This window comes from Canis lupus, chromosome 3, assembly GCF_003254725.2.
Source record: "Canis lupus dingo isolate Sandy chromosome 3, ASM325472v2, whole genome shotgun sequence".
NCBI lineage: Eukaryota > Metazoa > Chordata > Mammalia > Carnivora > Canidae > Canis > Canis lupus.
Window position 1 is genome coordinate 69,146,538 of NC_064245.1, and position 20,899 is coordinate 69,167,436.

At 41.0% G+C, this 20,899-nt stretch overlaps 1 protein-coding gene across 3 annotated transcripts in view; it reads left to right on the plus strand.

The window, feature by feature from the left end:
- Nucleotides 1-20,899, plus strand: part of CLNK (cytokine dependent hematopoietic cell linker) — a 207,991-nt gene that overhangs the window by 145,016 nt on the left and 42,076 nt on the right. For all 3 annotated transcript variants that reach the window (XM_035714586.1, XM_025437777.3, XM_035714585.2), the window contains 3 exons: nt 3,182-3,326; nt 4,723-4,829; nt 10,798-10,843. In XM_035714586.1, coding sequence (XP_035570479.1) covers nt 3,182-3,326; nt 4,723-4,829; nt 10,798-10,843 — 298 coding nt within the window. The remainder of the gene's footprint in view (nt 1-3,181; nt 3,327-4,722; nt 4,830-10,797; nt 10,844-20,899) is intronic.

Consider the following 20,899-nt stretch of genomic DNA (forward strand, 5'->3'; position numbering starts at 1 on the left):
TAAATAAATGTAATTCATTATATTTAAAAGAAAATTCTGTCTCTTTCTCATTCTGGAAAGAGACAAACCAAAATTTATAGTTGGTCCTGGAGGCAAGGTTCTCAGGGTCTGGTGTAGATTCTCTACAGATTTGGGGTGGTGGTTGCCATCCCTCAGGGTAACCCTCTGTGCCCTGACGCCACAATAGAATTGGGCTCAAGATGAACTCTGCCTCAGATTCTTCCAGCAGGTCCAAGATTTCCCAAAGATATTACACTCCACAGAGTCTTGGTAATTGCCAGAACAGTATGTCAATGGTGCCCTTGCAACAAATGTCTGTCAAATCCTGAAAGGAGTTACTCCAGTTCAGAACTCATTTCTGTATGCAGTTCTGGGGGAGAAGAGCCCAGCCCCCTTCCCCCCTTTGCCAGGTCAATTGTGAATACCCCTGAAGTTCCCCCCCTGGCAGCTTCACTTTGCCCTGGGCACTGAGCTCTACCGAAACTCATCAACTAGAGAGGAGGGGATCTATCATGCCTTGAGCTCCTGTCATGGGCAGGTGTCAACATAGAACATTTATGTACATTTTACTTCATTAATATCCAACTACAACCAAATAAAGTAGATTTAGCCCTCTCCAATTTACAGACTGAGCAAGTGAGTCAAGGGGGTTATGTAATGTCCCCCAGGTCATACAGTGGACCCACAGTTTAGATCTAGGAGTGGGTGATTCCATCCTGGGTCCATGCTGCCCCTAAGCAGACTGGCCCTACCTGGTTTCCCAACCAAGAACTCCCAGTCCGAGTCCTGCTTGCCTCCCGAGATCAGACCAAAAAGGTGGGGCTTCATAGCTGTAATGCCTGGTTGTTAGGGGCACAGCATCCATGCAACCATGCCAATGGTCCCACTCCAACTTTGTGTTCAGTGACCTCACCTCTCTCCTTTGGGTCACCATGCTCACCCTTTCCATCCTCTTCCTGCTCCTGTCCTGGTCCCTGTTCTCTTACACCTGAGCCCCTTGAATTTTATAATTTTATAACTTGCCTGAGCCCTCAGTTCTTATAAGACTTGAGTCTCCCTTTCCTTTAAGATAGGAATCAAGGGAAAAAAAAAAAAAAAGATAGGAATCAAGGGCAGCACACTCAAAGCCATACTTTAGTCTTTAGGGAGCCCACCTCCTTCACGGGGAACACTCCCATGGAGAACACTGACTTACTAAATTGCATTCTGCACTCTCGCATCAAATAAGCAGGTTACTTGGAGCCCAGGTAAAGCCTAAAAGGTCTTCCAGACAGGGGCATTGTTTGCCTGGAAATCAGGCCCATCATGGACATTGTCTTTACCTGTACCAAACTGCTTTGACAGAGCAATGATGGAAAAAGTCATACACCTGGACACTTGGGGGTGGTAAGCAACTTGTCCACATACACTGGAATCATGCAGACCTGGCATTTAAACACAAGCCCCGAATACCAAATCTTTCCACTATAATAAAACCACCTCCTAGATTATTGTGTTTATACAATGAAATAAAGTACATAAAGCATCTAGCACATATAAAGTCCCTAACAAATGTTAGAGAGGCTTTAAGAGGAAGATTGGTGGCCTTGCTTTACCTCTGATTTTCTTCAATTGTCATTAGTACAGTAGCAGCCATGGTAGTATTTATAGCTACTATTTATTAAGTACTGACCATCAGGCATTTTCCTCAAAATTTTACATGCATTGTCTCATTTAACTTCTGGTTGCCAAAGTCACTCTATAACTCTAAGAGATTATATTAGTGTGTGTGTGTATCATCTATTCCAAAAATAAATTTGAAGCAGCTTTTGATAAATATATCTCTGTAACCAGAGAAATTATAATATAAATGAAAAACTTTAAATCATACCATAATGACATCCTAAATCGAATTAAAATCTATTATTTTATGTATTTTTGCTTACTTAACAAACATATATTAAGAATCTACTAGGTGCAAAAAATGAATAGAAATAGTTAAGGCCATAATGCAGTAACTTTGACTCTAAGTTTTCAGTCTTTGAGTATAAAATAATTGAAAGTCCAAAGAAAGAGTTAGTGTGCTGCCCAATTCATGTAGTGTGACCAGGATTGGCTAGAAAGAAGTGAAATGCTCTCTGCAGAATAACAAGGGAACTTAAAAACAGGATCTGAGCCCAGGCTCACGCTGTTTGCCACTGCACTCTCTGGTTAGAAGTCAAAATTATGGATGTTGCAACACAAGGAATGCCCTAGATTATTCACCCTTCGTCTTAGGCTCAGAACAACTTTAATACTGGGTGCTGGATTTTAGTGTGAATGTGATAGAAGACCTGGTTCTGCCCATCGATGGCACCTATGACTGTGTGGCTTTCAGATTCCACCATTCCCAATTTCTGTATTTGTAAAAGAAATATCTAAGTTCTTAATTCTGAGGGCCAAAGTGGAGGATGTGCATGAAAATTTCTTATAACTGGGCCTGTTATTCATAGCCATGGCCATTTGGAGTCTTAGTGGAAACTTTAAGAGAGATAAGGGATCCTTCTATATGAAAGACTATTGAGATTAGTATCGGGGCTGAAACACAGCACAGTGCTGAATCCAGATCCCAATACATAGGTATAGATTCCAGAATTTCCATGAAGATGATTAGATCTTTTGCTGAGTGGTACCCAATCCTGCCATCCCCAGTGTTCAGACTTGGAGCTCATTACTGGTATATAGATATACAACTGAAATTTGTGTATTGATCCTGTATCCTGCCACCTTGCTGAATTGTTTATCAGTTCTAATAACTTTTTTAGTGGGCTTCTTGGAATGTCCTATGTATGTAGGACAAGATCACATCATCTGCAAATCTCTTTTCTGCTTTGAAAGGCTGATGTGATTATACTGGGCCACTCAGGTGATCCAGAACAATCTCCTTATTTTAAGGACAGCTAATTAGTAATCTTAAGTACATCCTCAATGTCCCTTCACAGCAGGACTCAGATTATTATTTGATTGAATAACCAAGAATGGGAGTATATGAGGACATCTTTACGATTCTGCTTACCACAAGAATTTAACTGCCCAGACCCCAGATTCTTAAATGTTTCCGGCTAAAAGAATCTATACCACTCCCCTTGCTAGCACTGTAGCCCATCATCTTGGTTATAACTGTATCTTCCCTTGACTCCCTCAAATGTTCCCTCCCATTTAGGAAAGGAACTCTGCTGCAGCAGTCCTGGGTAGAGATAAAGACCAGAACGATGACGACTATGAAGACCCTGAGCTTCACATGGTAGAGGCATGGCAACCAATAAAAATTTTACCAGCCAGACCTATAAAGGAATCGGAATATGCAGGTAACATCTGGGACCTAAAAATCTAAGAATGCACATCCACGATGCAATACTGCACAGTAATTAAAGCCGCAGATTCCAAATTAAGCAACTCCAGGCTAAAATCCTAGCCTCCATGGCTTACTAGCTGTGCAGCCTTGATCAAGCCTAAAAAATTCATTTTCTCTACCTGAAAATGGTGTTCATAATAAAGGAACTTACCCTCTGAGAGTTCTTTTGAGTTCTCACCAGGGGACTTGGCACAGAGTCAGAGCTCTGTAACTACTGGTTGTTATTATCATGATTTTCTTCCTGAGTCTTAGGAACAAGTGGTGAGCATGGGAGAGGGTGGATGGGCAGGACTGTGGGCAGCATGGGAGATTTTTTTTAAAAGATTTTATTTATTTATTCATGAGACACACAGAGAGAGGCAGAGACATAGGCTGAGAGAGAAGCTCCCTGTAGGGAGCCTGATGTGGGACTCCATTCCAGGACCCCAGGATCAGGACCTGAGCCAAAGGCAGACGCTCAACCAATGAGCCACCCAGATACCTCTACATGGGTAATTTAAGACAGAGTTTGCATAATGGAGAGCAGCATAAAAGGGAAGAATTTTCAACTTGGCTCACTTGTTTTCCAGGGAGCCAGCATATAGGTAGCACGAGGGCATGGCAACAAAGCCAAGCTTCTTAAGAGTAAAAAAGACATAATTTCACAACCACCCTTGCCTCTTTCCAACTGGGGCACACAGGCAAGTTCTCTGAATTGTAAATATAGGACAGGGCTGTAAGGGAAAAGAAGAGGAAGCACTTGTGATTTCTGAGGGCCTGACCCACTGAGATGAGTCTACAGAGGTCCCTTTGGAAAGAATCACCTTGTAAATAATGATGAAACTCCTTTGTTCATTCACTCAATAAGCAATGACTGAGTATCTGCTGTGTGTATTTGCCGTGTTAGGATTGACCAAGTGACACAAAGGTAAACAAAGCATGATCCACATTCTCAGGAAGGTCACAATCCAGTGGCAGATGCAGAAGGATCACCAGATAAATAGGATAGACTATAATAGGTATATAACATAGAAAGGAGAACCAGCAGTGGATGGTGGTGTGTGGGACCTTGGAAGATCTGCAAAGGGCATGAGAGAGCACAGGGCTGGAAGGATGAACAGGAGTTCCCAGGGGCTGAGAGACTGAAGGATGCTCAAGTGCAGACTCTGGTGTGCACACATGTGGACTGGAAGGAATACAAATCCTCCCCCTTGGGCTTTAATCTCCTAATCTGTCCAGTGGAAGTACACCTGCTTGCCTCATACCTACGTTGTGACGATTCAGTGAGTTTTTAGATGGGCACATAGTTTGTAAATTGTAATATGCTGAGTCCAGCTAAAGTATGACTTTGAATTTTTCTCTTTTCACAGATACACGTTATTTCAAGAGTGCGATGGACACTCCCCTTTCCTTAGACACCAAGACCTCTGTCCCCATGGAGCACCATCACTGGCACACACAGATGGGGCTAGGAAAAGTGAGTACAGATTTGGCTGTGTGAACGAAACATGGGCAGGGCAATTCCTAGCAGCTAGGAGCTTCCGCATCTCTCATTCCCAAGGCATCTTGTTAGGTGATGAGCAAGTTGAGCTCAGTGAGGTGCTAAGGAACCAGTTCATCTGACTGCTAACATCATGGTCCTGGTGAATGAGCACAGAGAAGGGAGGAGAATTAGCATTTGTGAAGGTTTTTTGTGGGGCCTCAGGGTGGGGATTCTTCACAGACAGTGCACTTGATGCTTGTCTCCTTTTCCAGAAGCAGACTTTGAACTCAGATCTTGTTGATAATAACATATTATTTTGCCCAGACTGTAGGGCCCAATGCTGGTAGTTGGTAACTGCGTGGTAAGAAGTAAGTCAAACAACCTCTCTGAGACCCTCTGTAACCTGGTCTATAAAACAGGAAAAAAGTCCCTACCGTGCTGTACTTCAAAAGGCTGTTTGGACACTACCAACAAGAAATCAAGAAAATATCCTGTAAATACAAATACATATATGAATATATATGTGTATATTATATATAAACATATAAAAAATATAACATATACTTAAAATATATAAATATATAAAATTTCATTTTTAAAGAACTTTTGCTAATGCTTCTTTTCCTTAATGCAGAAATGCATGAAATACAAATGAATCACCCCTGGAGTTTTAGGGTTACCAGTCACGACACTATGTTCCATTTTGTGTCCATATTCTCTATGCAGATAGATTTTATTCAAAGAGTCCCACTGTAGTACATGTCTGTTTTTTTTTCTTTTTCTGTTAAGTTCTAGTTATAAAATGATTTCCCATGTGACAAACAAGCATTAATAGCATAGTATTTATAGATATATCAGACCCCATTATGGGATTTTTAATTATTTTACTCAACCATTGAGTGAAAATATTTTAAAAGCTTTGATACCTATTGTGAAATTTCTTTCCTGAAAAATTGCTTCAATTTACCCTCCCATAAGTCCTGTATGATAATGTGCACCTCACAGAACTCTCACCAAAACTGGCTATTACTGTATTAATTGTAATTTTAAAGGGATTTCACTGTTCCTTTTTTTTTTAATTTGTACCATATTTATTAGTGAGTATGAACATGTTTTTAAATATTTATATCACATTCTTCCTGTTCATTATTTGTTCACATTGTCTATCTATTTAACTTGAGGGCTTCTGTTAATATTAATAAGCAAAGGAAACTACAAATAAGCAATGTCATTTACCCAGAACACATCCAGGAGAGTTTGGGAGAGCAGGATGGGGGATGAAATATTGAACACTTCTGCTTTACACAGGCACCAAGCTAAACTTTAATCATTCATTCAACAAATTCATTCAAGAAATATGTGTTGAGTGCCTGCCATGGACCAGACACAATGATAAGAACGCACATGCATTGGTAAATAACCAAGGCCCTGTGCTCATAAAACTTACATACTGGTGGGAGGAGACTGGAAATAAATAAATAAATAACAGACAATATGTTAAGTGGGAAAAAAATGATTAAAACATGATAAGGGTAGTCAAGGAAGGTCTTCCTGAGTAGAAATGGGAATGAATGAATAAATGAATGACATTTAATCCTTAAAATACCCTTAAAAGATGAATATTATAATCCTCATTTTAACAGCTCCAACTTTTATGAACTCTTTGAGTCAGTTACTTATCCTCTCTGAGCCTTTATGATCTTAACTGTAAAATCTCATCACTATTATGATAATACATAGAGCATGCAGTCAATAGATGACCTGTCCTTGAGGAGAGGTCCCAGCCCCTAGTGCAGTAACTTTATAGAAGAGGAACTCAAGAGATATTGGTTAAATGGAGGAAAATGAACAAACTTTCCATCATTTGAACTAAATTTTGAAATGTAGGTAGCTATTTTAATAGGAGAAGAAAAAAAAATAGGAGAAGAGATCCAGGTTTGACTGACTTCTGTTCCCATGGAACCCTTTTTCAACCTGATCTTCAAAGTTCTCAGGTGAATATTTGCTACTGTCAGCAAGATCTGCCACTGGGGCAGCCCCACGGGGGCTGTTTGACAGGGAGGAGGACGCTTCAGGGCACTCAACACTGGAGCATAAAGCATGTTCAGATTACAGAATGACTGGACCAGTGGCTAAAGATACAAGTTCTGGTCTGGCTATGAAAGAATAGAGAATGTTCACCTAAAAACCTGAGCTTCCCTTTCCCCCAGTAATCACTAATTCAGTCTTCTCACTGTGAGAATTGTTTTAAAAAAAAATTCTTGTTGGAGGTTTTTTTTTAAAAGATGTTATTTATTTATTTATGAAAGACACATGGAGAGAGGCAGAGACATAGGCAGAGGGAAGAGCAGGCTGCTTATGGGGAGTCTGATGTAGGACTCAATCCCAGGACCCTGGGATCACGCCCTGAGCCAAAGGCAGACACTCAACCACTGAGCCACCTGGGTGCCCCTCATTTGAGTTTTTAAAATAACTATGCCAGAACTGAAGCCTCCATCCTTACTTTATATTTCCTTCATAATATCTTTGTAGCTTTCTGTTACAATACAGATTTCTTCCTTTAGCTAGATCACTTTGCAAGTGGAACTATAATCTCAGCATATCAAGTCAAGTGAAATCATGTGAGAAAAAGCATACAGCAGACTCAGCACAACTTTGGCCAGGGAGGAGGGTGGGGAAGTTGGCTTATAAATTAAGAAGGATTTGACCTCAATTCAGATAAGGAGTTTACTCTTAATCAATGTTTGAATAATCACATTTTTATGAGAAGCAGATTACATTCTCCATTTACAGCCTCATTCCCAGGAGTTCATTCTTACAACTTCTGCATTCTGCACATTTGTGGTGAGATTAAACTATCTATGAAAAGGATCTTCAATAATCCTACTAGAGGCCAGTTCCTACCTAGACTCCTTAGGTTGGTTACAACTGTCTTAAACCACTAAGCCTTTGCCCATCTTTCCATTTATTGAGCACTTGGTGTGTACCCAGCACTGTGCTCAACAATGGGGATGAAAAATGAGCCAGTGCCCACAGTCTAATGGAAGAGGCAATGGCCCAAATTGGCAGTTCCAATGTGATGTGAAGTCCTAAGACAGAGGTGAGCATGGTTCACAGAAGCTGCATCACTTAACCCAGCTAGAGGCTTTTAAGACTTCTGGAGGAAGCAGTGCAAAGCAGATTGTGACACCATTGCATGGTCCTCAGTAATTCTCATCAGGGACCATTCTGCCCCCTAGGGCATGGCTAGCAATATCTAGGGACAGGCTGGTTGTCAGGACCATAGGAGAGTGCTACTGACATCTAATGGTGGAGGACAGGGATGCTACTAAGATTACTACAATGCTCAGGGCAGCCGCCACTGAAAGGAATTATTCAGCTCCAACTCTCAATGGTGCTGAGGTTGAGAAATCTGTGTTATAATTAAACCTGTGCTATGATGTGTTATAATATGTTGTGAGCTCAGACCTGTGTACATATCTGAGTCTTTTAGTATCCAAGCTCTTATTCCTCTTTTTCATCATAATCTAACAATGATGCAGGCTTATGGTGGACACTAATAAATATTTATCTGACAGAAAATGGGAGCAGCCCCTTGGAGGGGCCAAAAATATTCCCAGCCCTGGGATCCTATACTAACACCATCAGAGGGCATCAAACTGCTGGGGAAGGTGCAAGACAAAGAAGCTCTCACACACAAAAGAGCCAAATGGATCCAAATGTCCAATGACACCAAATTAACTTAGCTACCAAAGCGGAAGCCCCATCCCTAAGATCCTAAGCATACAGGACCCACATAAGAGACAACAGAGGACCTCTCCTGCTCCTATAACCAGGCTAGCAATGGGAGGTGGGCCTAAGCATTGAGAGACTCCATCTGTAAGACAAGCACACAGAGGAAGCAAGAGAATGCCAAAAAAAAAAAAAAAAAAAAAACCGATCTGGCACCCCAGCTCCCACAAGCAATGAAGGAACTGGATGCTGTAAAGGAGGCCATAGCAATCACAAAATCCAAATGACACTCAACTCTTACTAGATTAATGGACCAGCCAAAGAGCCACACATATTCCAGGCATATACTGTGGGTCAGTGTGCATAGAGGAAAAGAGGTAGACATTGAACATCACACGGTAAGAAGTAACAGGGGATTCATCCACCTTTGCTACCTCAACTTGATGCCAATGAAGAGTAACACTAACGACCTGTATTAGTCAGGGTTCTCTAGAAACACAGGAGATGAGATAAGATAGATAGATAGACAGTCTGCTTTGCACTGCTTCCTCCAGAAGTCTTAAAAGCCTCTAGCTGGGCTAAGTGATGCAGCTTCTGTGAACCATGCTCACCTCTGTCTTAGGACTTCACATCACATTGGAACTGCCAGTTTGGGCCATTGCCTCTTCCATTAGACTGTGGGCACTGGCTCATTTTTCATCTCCATTGTTGAGCACAGTGCTGGGTACACACCAAGTGCTCAATAAATGGAAAGATGGGCAAAGGCTTAGTAGCCTTAGGTAAGTAGATAGATAGATAGATAGATAGATAGATAGATAGATGATAGATAGATAGACAGGCAGATATAAAAGAGTGATTATGGTGGTTCAGTCCCATGATCTGCCATCTGAAAGCTGAAGCTCCAGGAAAGCCAGTGATAAAAATTCCAGTCCGAATCTAAAGTCCTGAGAACCAAGAGAACCAATGATGTAATTCTGAGTCTAGGACAAGAGAAAACCAATATCCCAGCTCAACACTCAGGTACAGAGACAAAATTCTCTTTTTCCTCTGCCTTTGTATTCTATTCAGGTCCCAATGGATTAATTGATGCCCACCCACACTGCGGAGTGCAATCTGCATTGCTCAGTCTACTGACTCAAATGCCAATCTCATCTGGAGATACCTTCACAGACACACCCGGAAATAATGTTTATCCAATTACCTGGGCACTCTGTGGCCCTGTCAAATGGACATATAGAATTAATCAACATAGACCCCACTGCTGACCTAGGCTTAGAAGCTTTCAAAAACACTGGGCATCATTATATCTTGATTTTCTTCTTCACCCTCTTGTCTAGCAATGGTAGAGCTCTTAATGGTTCACCAATGCCTTTAATAATATTAATAATGAAAACCAACAACTCTTAAGCTTTATTGGTGCCATTCCCTGTTTTAGGCACCTTGCATGGTGTGTCTCATGCAATTACCTCATCCTCATGATGTATTAGTACTTTTGTGACCTTAATTTCACAGATGAGGAAATAGAGGCTCAGAAGGGTAAGTGACTTGCCATATTCTCATAGCTGGCACGTGATGAAGATGAAATCCCAAATGGGCATCCCATATGAGGCCACTCTCTCATCTCCTTGCTCCAATACTGTCAAGAATCACTTGATCAGGGCAGCCCCGGTGGCGCAGCGGTTTAGCACTGCCTGTAGCCCTGGGTGTGATCCTGGAGACCCTGGATTGAGTCCCACATCAGGCTCCCTGCATGGAGCCTGCTTCTCCCTCTGCCTGTGTCTCTGCCTCTCATTCTCTTTCTGTGTCTTTATGAATAAATAAATAAAATCTTTAAAAAAAATCACTTGATCATGTATATTGGTCTTCATAATAACTCAAGGATCTGAACTGACTAGTTTCTCTATTAAAAAAGATTAAAACTCTAAGGCTTATGATATGGCACATGCCTTTCCAAAGTTTCACAACAATAAGAGGCAGGAGTGGATCTCAAACACAAGTATTTTTATGCCAAATACCATCTGAGGCCACCACAGTGGTAAATGGCATGATGATTCCCATATTTACACTTATTTTCATGTATTGACTATATGCATATGGTGATTCTCTAAGAAGGATGAGTCCAAGGACTTTTGCTTTGACCTTAGGGAGTCTAACTATACAGAGTGGCAACACATTCGATGGTATCAGAGTCACAACTGAAGAGATAATGGTGCCATGTTGTCTTCCACAGGTGGATGAACCCATTTCCAAGGATTCCAGAAACCAACATGTTAAAGGTAAAGTCAGGTCAAAAAGTTTGATATGCAAGGATATTTCTTTACTTCCAAGTTCTTCTTGCACTTTGTCGGTGGTCACAGGTTATCTTAAACAAAGTAATCTATTGAGCTATCCTTTATTAAATAACTACTCTTGGAAAGATTCTCATACATCTTATGCCTTTTTATCACCTTACCCTATTGATGAAGAAATTGATTGTGAAACTTCATATTCCATGGTTGTGCGATTTCAGAAAGGAATTGCTTTGAAACATATGGGTTGCATTAAATATATAACTAAGTTATTTCTCCAAGCATATCCCCAGTAAAATCACAAGATAGAAATCTAATTTTAAAACGTTGATTAATTCATATGAAAACAGATTTTAAAGCTTTAGGCAAAGCAACTCAATTTGGAGATGAAGATACAGGTAGGAAGCTGAAAGGAAATAATCAATTTCAGTAGTGCTGGAAGCACAAATGGAGGACAGCCAAAGAAATTTAATTGGATCATACACATTATAGCTCCTCTCATCATCTCCCCCATGCTCCATCTTCTCTCACAATGTCCAACTGGAAAAGATGGCAATGATTTACACTTCCTAGTACTTGAAACATATCAAATTCATCTTTTGTGTCTAATGCTATATTCTATAACATATTATTAACATCACATTTTCCTTGATAAGGAGACGTTACACCTTAAAAAAAAAAAAGGAGACGTTACAGTTAGGGTCCTAACAGGAAACAGATGACACCCCTGAATTAGGATGATTTAAGGAAGTTTCTTTACAAAGGAACCATTTCCTGAGATCTTGGGGGTGTAGGGATAATATGGGAACTGGCGCTAAGAGCAGTGGCCCTGGCACCACCCCTCAACCCAAAAGGATGAAGGGACAGTTAGAAAACCAAAAGAAGAACACCACCTTGAGAAGAGAGACATCACCAGATCCAACTGAGCCTCGTGGAAGGGAAGCCAAAGGAACACATGTCCACCAACTTCCTTTTACAACCTTCCTCTGAATTCCTGCAGGGACTTCCCAATGGCTGAATTTGCAACCAGGGTAACCCCAAACACAGGCTCTGCCCCTTCCTGGCTGTGTGACCTTAAGTTAGGCAACTAACCTTTCTGGGTCTTACTTTCCTCCTCTGCAAAGTGAGAAGTGAGCAGGGCTTTTATGACTATCCAATTTAGGAACATTAACCAAGGCAGGAAAATCTAGGTGTTCTCAAATTCTTTCTCCTTTCAGTCCTGAAAGACCTCCCATATGTCTTCCATCCATACCACTTCTAAACTCCCCCCCAAAATAGGAGAGCTTCCAAATCAGTGCCTCTTTACACCTTAAAATGTCAGTACCTTCAGTGTACCAACAGCACTTGATTCAGAGCTCTTCTCCATGAACTGATATATTTTAGTCCCTAGAAACCAGGTGAATTATGTAGACAAAATATTTTCACATCTCTTGACACAGAAAGGACCAGAAGCCCAGAGGGATCCCAGATCAGACCACAGTCATTTGACACACAAATGTTCCACATCATTCTAGAATCTTCACAGGCACCCATTGAGAAATGAGTCCTGGAGAGAGAGCAGACAAGAAATGGATGTCATAATTTCTTCCTTTTGTATAGTTCACCATACACATCCATTCGCTTCTTTGATTGCAGAAGCTTCTTTGACCATTATTCTACATATCAACATGTCTGTTTGCCGATTAAGATGCTTCTAATCCCCATTCCAACATGTGTGTTGGGGGAGCATTCCCCCACACACCCCCGCAAGCAGTTCTCAGGCAACAGCTGTGTCTACAACTCAACCTAATTCTGATACTATCTACAAAGAGGCAGCATCACATTCCACAGGTCGAGGGCTCAGTCCCACAAAGCTGCCTTCACTTCAGATGCCAGTCACAAGCCAAGATGGTCACGTGTGCTTCTGACAGACGTGTTATAGATTGGAGGTTCCACTGACCTCCCATTCTTAGGTTCCATAACTTGCTAGAGAGGCTCGCAGAACTCAGAACAACATTTTACTCATGAGATTACAGTTTATAATAAAAGGATATAAGTCAGGAAAAGCCAGATGGAAGAGATGCACAGAATGAGATATGTGAGAAAGGGAGTGGCACTTCCATGCTTCTTCTATCTTCAACCCAAAAGTCTCAGAACCCAACCTTTTCAGGTTTTATGGAGGCTTCATTACATCAGCATAAGTGATGAAATCACTGGGCATTAGTAAGTGAACTCAATCTCAAGCTTCTCTCCCCTCCTTGGAAAGATTCTCATACATCTTATGCCTTTTATCACCTTACCCTATTGATGAAGAAATTGATTGTGAAACTTTGTGAGTTTGGGAGTGTGGGAACTACTAAAAGTTCTAACTCTCTAGTCACATGGTGAGCTCCCCCATTCCCCCTACAACCATGCCCAGATGCAGTCCAAAAGTCACCTCCTTAACATAAGAGAAGACACCTTTATAGTTCTCATCACTTAGGAAATTCCAAGGGATTTACAGGCTGTGTGCCAGAATCTTGGGGACAAGGATCAAATATATATTTATTATAAATCACTGTATCACAACTATCCATGCATATATTTACCTATACTTTGCCTGAGCTCACAAAGATATTGGGGTTAGTTAACAAAAACTTACATAGTAAAATAGAAGAAAATAAAAATAAAATCCTAGGGTAAATCTAGGTAGATTATAACACCGAAGCAAAGATAAAATTCAGGATCCTCAGGTACAAATTAAATTATTGGCTTGCCTCTCAGTTTTCTGGTAGCCTAAGCAAAAAGGGAATCATGCTTCTTTATGTGATATTAATTGCCCATAATAGAAAAGCAAACTAGTTCCTAAGCAAGCACAACAAAGACATCTTTCAGAGTTTTGTCAGCACTGTCCATTTTACAGGGAATGTAGGCTGACATATGGGGACCATGGCTGTATTTGACAAGGAGCGCCTGGGTAGACTGCATACAGGATGTCGGTGAAAGTAGGGCTCCCAGAATTGAGGCTTGTAGGGAGTACAAGGAGGTTGCATGGAAAACCTCTCCAGTAAGAGTCATTCTCTTTACATCCTGTCTTCCTACACTTCCCTAATCGATGGTTCTCCATCACCACCCAGAGCTCTAAGGAACCATACAGAGAAGGAAGCTCCAAGGGGGCGAAATTAATATGAATACTCCCATTTTTAGGATCAGGCATCTTGCTGGAGAATGCTTGAATGATTTATGTGTTTATTACAAAACTCTGTATTTTTGATGCAAACACATTTTCAGATAATTTATTCATTCTCACAAAATGTCATGGAAAAACCATATCGGGTGGTTCAGCAATGACAGAATTTTATGGTGATATTTTTCATCAAGTTGAGCAGTTATAGATTTATGTTAATGTACATTTCATGTCATTTTTCTTGCAATCGTATTCTGACATTATCTGGAAACTGTCAGACTTCAAGACCTTATCTTCCCTGAAGCTTGGATTTTTTTTTTTTCATTTCCAAAAATGGATGAGAGTTTATTTAGGGGCAAAGTGTTTATATATAATATAGTAGTATAGCTTGTTTATGATGAGCCATTAGCACTCACCACAAATCCAAAAGAAACTGTCTTCTTTTCAGAGAAGGATAGCTGTAATGTTCAAATATAGTGTGGCTTAGCTTCTTAATGCTGAGAATAAAGGACGTTAAAGTGAATTTCTCTTTGCTTCAGATGTGAACCAAGCACAGACTGTGAACCAATTTTCTTTGAGGTGACAAGCATACCATATGCAAGAATGAATTTATAACGAAATACAATAAACTATCCAAGAAAAGAAAGAGAATTATGCACAGGTGACTGAACGTGTTCATCCAGAAACATGAGCTTGGTTGAAAAGAAGCAAAATAGAATTCCACATAATGCCATCAAAAGACCTTTCTTCTCATTTGCTTTTAAAGGAATTTGGATGCCAACAAAATTAGAATCAGAGATGAGTTTGAGTTAATCTGGTTCAGCTCCCTCATTTTATGCAAGGAAGCCTAGCAAGAGAAGTGGCTTGCTCAAGGTCACAGAGGTCAGAGACTAGACCAGAGCCCAGGGCAGTGTTTCCAGGGTTTTGCTGTATTTGCTAGCATCTAAAATCCATTCTGCAAACTCCCCCTCCTGTCCCCTGTTAATCCACACATCCAAACTCTGTAAGGTTTAGTGCAGGACAAGAATTGATGGGCGATACTGCCCCCTCGTGGCACAGCGTGGCAACACAAAACATTGCAAAAATAATGGAACTTGGCGCTCCATAGATTGTATTTTTAACAAAAATAAGAAGCCTTGGGCCACAGAGATGATCAGAAATAAATTTAAGACAATTCTCATATAATTTTGGATTTAAATTTATTTCAGACACAACCCATGGCTCAAAAGCAACACAAGCACTGATAGAATATTCGGTTCAAAGTTGATGTTATAAATGTGTTATGAATGTTATAAATTTTGTAAAAATCCCTCATTAATGGGACTACAGGAAAGCATTTTTGTCTCCTCATCACACACAGAAAATAAGGTGGCTCAGAGAAAAGGAAGGGTGTCTGATAACTGCTCGTTTTAACAAATACGGTTTTCTGAAAGAGAAATTATAAAGTAGCCACAAACAAAGGAATAAAAAACAAGGGAGTTACCACTGTGCGTGATAACTGCCAGGGTAGCAGGTCGCTTTGTTTAAAATTACTTGTTCCAGGGCACTGAACAGCAATCAGACCGTAGGCCATGAGGAGCTCCCAGTCTGGTGCAGTCAACACCACGTATTTTGGGAACTCAGTAACGTGCATACTTAATTCTACCTGGAGGAAGGATTGTGTTTCCTAGGAAGGCTTCACAGAGCAAGAGACATTGGACTGAGGTGGGAGACAATGACCTCACAGGAAGTTAAGTATGATTTCTGATGCTCAGGAGCAGCTAAAATGTGGTTGCATGAATGTGGGGACATGGATCCCTGGGTTCATATCCCAACACGACTGCTTTCCAAATAAGAAAACCCCAAGAACCTTAACCTTTCTACGTTAGTCTCCACTTCTCTAGAATGGAGGAGAGGGGATCCCTGGGTGGCTCAGTGGTTTAGCACCTACCTTCAGCCCAGGGCATGACCCTGGAGTCCTGGGATTGAGTCCTACATGGGGTTCCCTGCATGGAGCCTGCTTCTCCCTCTGCCTGTGTCTCTGCCTCTGTGTGTGTGTGTGTGTGTGTGTGTGTGTGTGTGTGTGTGTGTCTCATGAATAAATAAAATGGGATCCCTGGGTGGCGCAGCTGTTTAGCACCTGCCTTTGGCCCAGGGCGCGATCCTGGAGATCCGGGATCGAATCCCACGTCGGGCTCCTGGTGCATGGAGCCTCCTTCTCCCTCTGCCTATGTCTCTGCCTCTCTCTCTCTGTGTGTGTGACTATTATAAAAAAAAAAATTAAAAAAAAAAGATACCTTTAAAAAAAATGAATAAATAAAATATTTTAAAAATAATAAAATAAAAATAAAATGGAGGAGATGCCAGCTTTATCATAAGATACCTGTAGTTGGAAAGGCAAGAACCAGTGAAAACCTACAGGACTGTCGTTGACACATGGTGGACCCTCCACAAAGGGCTACTAGAGTAGTCCTTCGCAGGACTCTGTATTCCTTCCAATCCTTGCCTTTCTTCCAGCACTCAAATATCTTCCTAACTCTCGAAGCTAAAACCATGACATTCTCTATCCAGTCTGGTGTACAGCATACAAAGTAAGTCTTGTAGATGAATATAAAAATAAGCTAGCTTCTCAATCACAAGGATCAAAGTTTACTGAACGTTGTTTTCCCTAAAAGAAACACAGAGCACCATGCTGAGTACAGAGTAGATGCATAGGAAATATTTATTAGGTCTAAAACTCAGTCCATTTTAATAGCATATCAGATCAGCATCACCAGGTGTTACTGGGCCACCTAGAGACAAACCTATGACTCTCAGTCATGCGCCCCCCACTAGCTGAGGGCCTATCCCACATCCCCCACTAACCCCAACATGGAGAAGTAGATGGTCAAGTGCATGTTGATGTCCATGCTCCTAAGATTGTACTCTCTGACTTTATTTGCACAGTTGCTAAAGAAAGTACATCCCTCTCAAATCCATGGCTTTGTCTAATTTAATGTCTCTCTGCCCAACCCAAAGAATGGTGTCAGCAATTTATTGTTGTAATTAATTTCTGAACACTTCAGACTTAAAGAGGTGTCTCAAACAGGCCTTGTCAAATCTACATTAGCCACTTGGATCATATGTTGCTTCTTAAGGTTCTTCCATAATTAATCATCAGGACATGCAGTCCTAATCACATTTATATATCATAAAACTCTTAGACATGATAAATACTGTGAATGAGTCCAGGTTTTATCCATTTTTGTCCAGAGTCTATTTCTCTAATTATAGAACTATCTATCTAGGTCTATCTCTGAACTGTTGATCTTCATGATCATATTTCATAGATAAAGGGTATGATGTATATTTAACACAAATTGAATGGCAGCTAAGTAAAAAAAGACAAGTATTATTTCATTCTAACCACACCCAAAAAACTATGCTTCGTGATCTGCATTCTACAGACTCAGAACCTGAAGCATAGAGCATTTGCAAAATTTGCCCACAGTCACTCAGTAAGTGATAGAGGAGGGATTAGAACCCAATGTGAATGATTTCCAAGATCCCATTTGTTGCCACTCTGTTGTGTCATTGTCCCTTCAATCAAGAAATACATCTACATATCTTTGTTCCCTGTTTAAGTCACAGATGAGGTTACCAAAGCACAAAGAGGCCAAATAATTTGTATTAAGTCTCTCAGCTCATTAATAGTAGTGTCAACACCAAATCACAAGTGGTAGTAAATCTAAAAACAGATCTCTGAGGGGGAAAAAGTATGAGAACAAATTTGAAGGGCTGACGCTATCCTACTTCCAGATATATACTATAAAGCTCTGGTAACCAGGGCAGTGCAGTATTGGTGAAAGAACAAACGCAGCAATGGAACAGAATGGAGAGCCCAGAAATAGACCCATATTTAGTCAACTGATCTCTGACAAAGCAGCGGAGGTCATCCGATGGAGCAAAGACTGTCCTTCCAGCAAACAGTGCTGGAACAACTGGACATCCTCTTGCAAAAAAAAGGAAGGAGAAGGAAAGAAAGAAGAAAGAGAAAGAAAGGAAAGAAGGAAGGAAGGAAGGAAGGAAGGAAGGAAGGAAGGAAGGAAGGAAGGAAGGAAGGAAGGAAGGAAGGAAGGAAGAAAGAAAGAAGAGAGAGAGAAAGAGAGAAAGAAAGAAAAAGGAATTAATCTAAACACAGGCCTTACTCCTTTACAAAGATTAACTCAAAATGGATCGGAGACCTAAATTAAAAATTGAAACTATAAAACTAGAAGATAACACAGGAGAAAACCTCGATGACCTTGAGCATGGTGATACCTTTCTAGCCAACAACACCAAAGGCACGACCCATGAGACAAATCATCGATGAGCTGGACTTCCTGAAAATTACAAACTTCTGCTCTGGGAAAGACAATGTCAAGAGAAGAAGACAAATCACAGCCCTGTGGAGAATATCTGCAAAAGACACGTCTGATAAAGGACTGTTGTCCAAAATATACAAAGAGCTCATAAAGCTCAACAATAAAAAAAAAAGAAACAGTCCAATTAAAAAATGGGCCAAAGACCTCAACAGACACATCACCAAAGAAGATATACAGATAGCAAATAAGCCTATGGAAGGATACTCCACATCATACATCAATCACCAGGGGGAGACGAATTCAAACAATCATGAGATAGTACCACACACCTATAAGAATGGCCAAAACCCACAGAATCCACAACCCCAAATGCTGGTGAAGATGCAGATGGACAGGAGCGCTCACACATCGCCGGTGGGAATGCAAAAGAGCACAGCCACTTGGAAGACAGTTTGGCGGTCTCTGATAGAACTGAACGTGTACGTGAAATCATTTATTTTTCAGTAATGGCTGTGTTTCACAACCGCATTGCAAACAAAGCAAAACAAAGACCACAAATAGGCCTTGTGATCCTTTCTTCTCCAGGATGCTTTGCTTTAACTTCGCAGAACCCTGCAAGGTGGACAATTTCTTCACGATTTCTCCCTAAGAAGCTACAGAGGTAACAGTCAAACCCAGTGCATCAGTTCTACAGCCGCGCTGCGCTCACCTCACCACGTTACCTCCGAAGCAGCAATAAATTTTGCGGCGGAAGTGGAATCAATCTTGTGGCAGGACCAAGAGCAAATGAGGACACTCTGTGGGCAGATGGTGCTAATTACACAGATGGCCACCAGATGGCGAGCACGCCAGCCTCCTCCTCCTCCTGAAACCCACTTGATTGAATTTCAAGAAGGAAAGGACCACACAGAAAAACCGTGCGTGTGTCTTCTTATGTCACAGATAGGGAGTTTTCCTAGCATTTGAGATTATCTGTGTGCTTCACAAGGAGAGTAGATTGCCATTCCCCCTCTAATTTTCCATTGCACAATAATGCTAGTAACTGGCTGTGAGTTACAGGCCACATACCTGAAGCACTAACCCATGTATCCCACACACAGATTCCAGTGGAGTGTGAGTATCTATTTCTCACTTTTCCAGATGAGAAAACTCAGCCATCCCTCAATCCTTTTGCTTATTTCACAAATATTTATTGAGAACTTGCTATGCTCTTGCCCGTAGTAGGTACAGAATCAAGATTCAAATTCCAAAAACTCTACTCCATATATTTCATCTTCTTCTATTATCCCAAATACCCGAGCTATTATGACTTTATTAAGCAACCCCCCCTCCCAAAACCAAGCTGGTTGGATTTTATGAATTGATGATGACATGGTACGTTGCCTATTTGATCCAGTTTTCTCACTTGTAGAATTCCTGAAATTCACGCTTACCTGCTAATCTGTAGGATTTCAGTTATCTAAGCAACGCACAAGTGAAGCTTGACAGCACCAATGATTACTAATACACATATCGGATAGAACCAAAATCTCTGCTGCTGTCGCTGATATCATATACAAGATTTTTTAAGTGAGGGGGTAAAACTAAGTGATGCCACAGAAAATGTGAAATTATAATGAAGACACAGGACACATGAACACTGTACCCAAAAGACAAAGCTCCTACCATAGCCTATAAGATGGCAGGTGATCTAGGCACTCTCCTACCTCCACAACCACCACTCACTCAAGCCGCACCTCCTTCTTGTTCATCTCACCTCAGGGCCTTTGCACTTGCTGTTCCCTCTGTCGGGAAACGCCTGCCCTCACAATCATGTGATGGGCTCCCTTACTTTTCTTGGGCCTCTGTTTTCATCACTTAACCAGAAAGACTTTCTGGGATCTGCCTATAAAACAGCCAACCTGCTCCCCCTTTTCTCTTGCATGACAGATGGAGAAGTCTTCATGGTCCTACTTTCTCCCTCATTCTGTAGCATTTTTCTTTGGAGCATTTGTCATCACCTGTCATTGTCATTGTATACTTGTATTTGTTTTCTATCTCCTGTCACTGAAATGTAAGTTACATGGGAATAACAACTTCTGTTTAAGTGTTATATTCTCCACCACCTCCATTAATAAATATATTAAAAATGAATCCATGCCTGACATATACTATGTGCTCATTAATAAGTCAATGAATTAAAGGAAGATAGATATCCTTTCCTGAGCTCAGTCACTGAGGCAAACAGAATAGAGATCTCTGAAACGATAAATGGAATATTCCTACTGAGTCCCAGATACTCAGTCTTTTTATTGAATTTTTTTCCAGTAATTGAATTGATCCCCCATAGATATAGTGGTAGCTATGAAGAAAGGCCTCTCCAAAAGCTGACATCTATAGCTTTGCAGGGAAAGGCATCAATATGAGCAGCGAGGCAGTCCACTGGGGAGCTCTGAGGGTGAAGCCAATGCAAACAAAGCGAGACGAAGTGCATCTTACACTTTTGACTTGCTGCCTTAAGAGGGTATCATGTAGTCTAGCTTTTTGGAAATACCACTGAAAGAGCCAAAGATCTAACATTAACTAGACTGCTGCCGT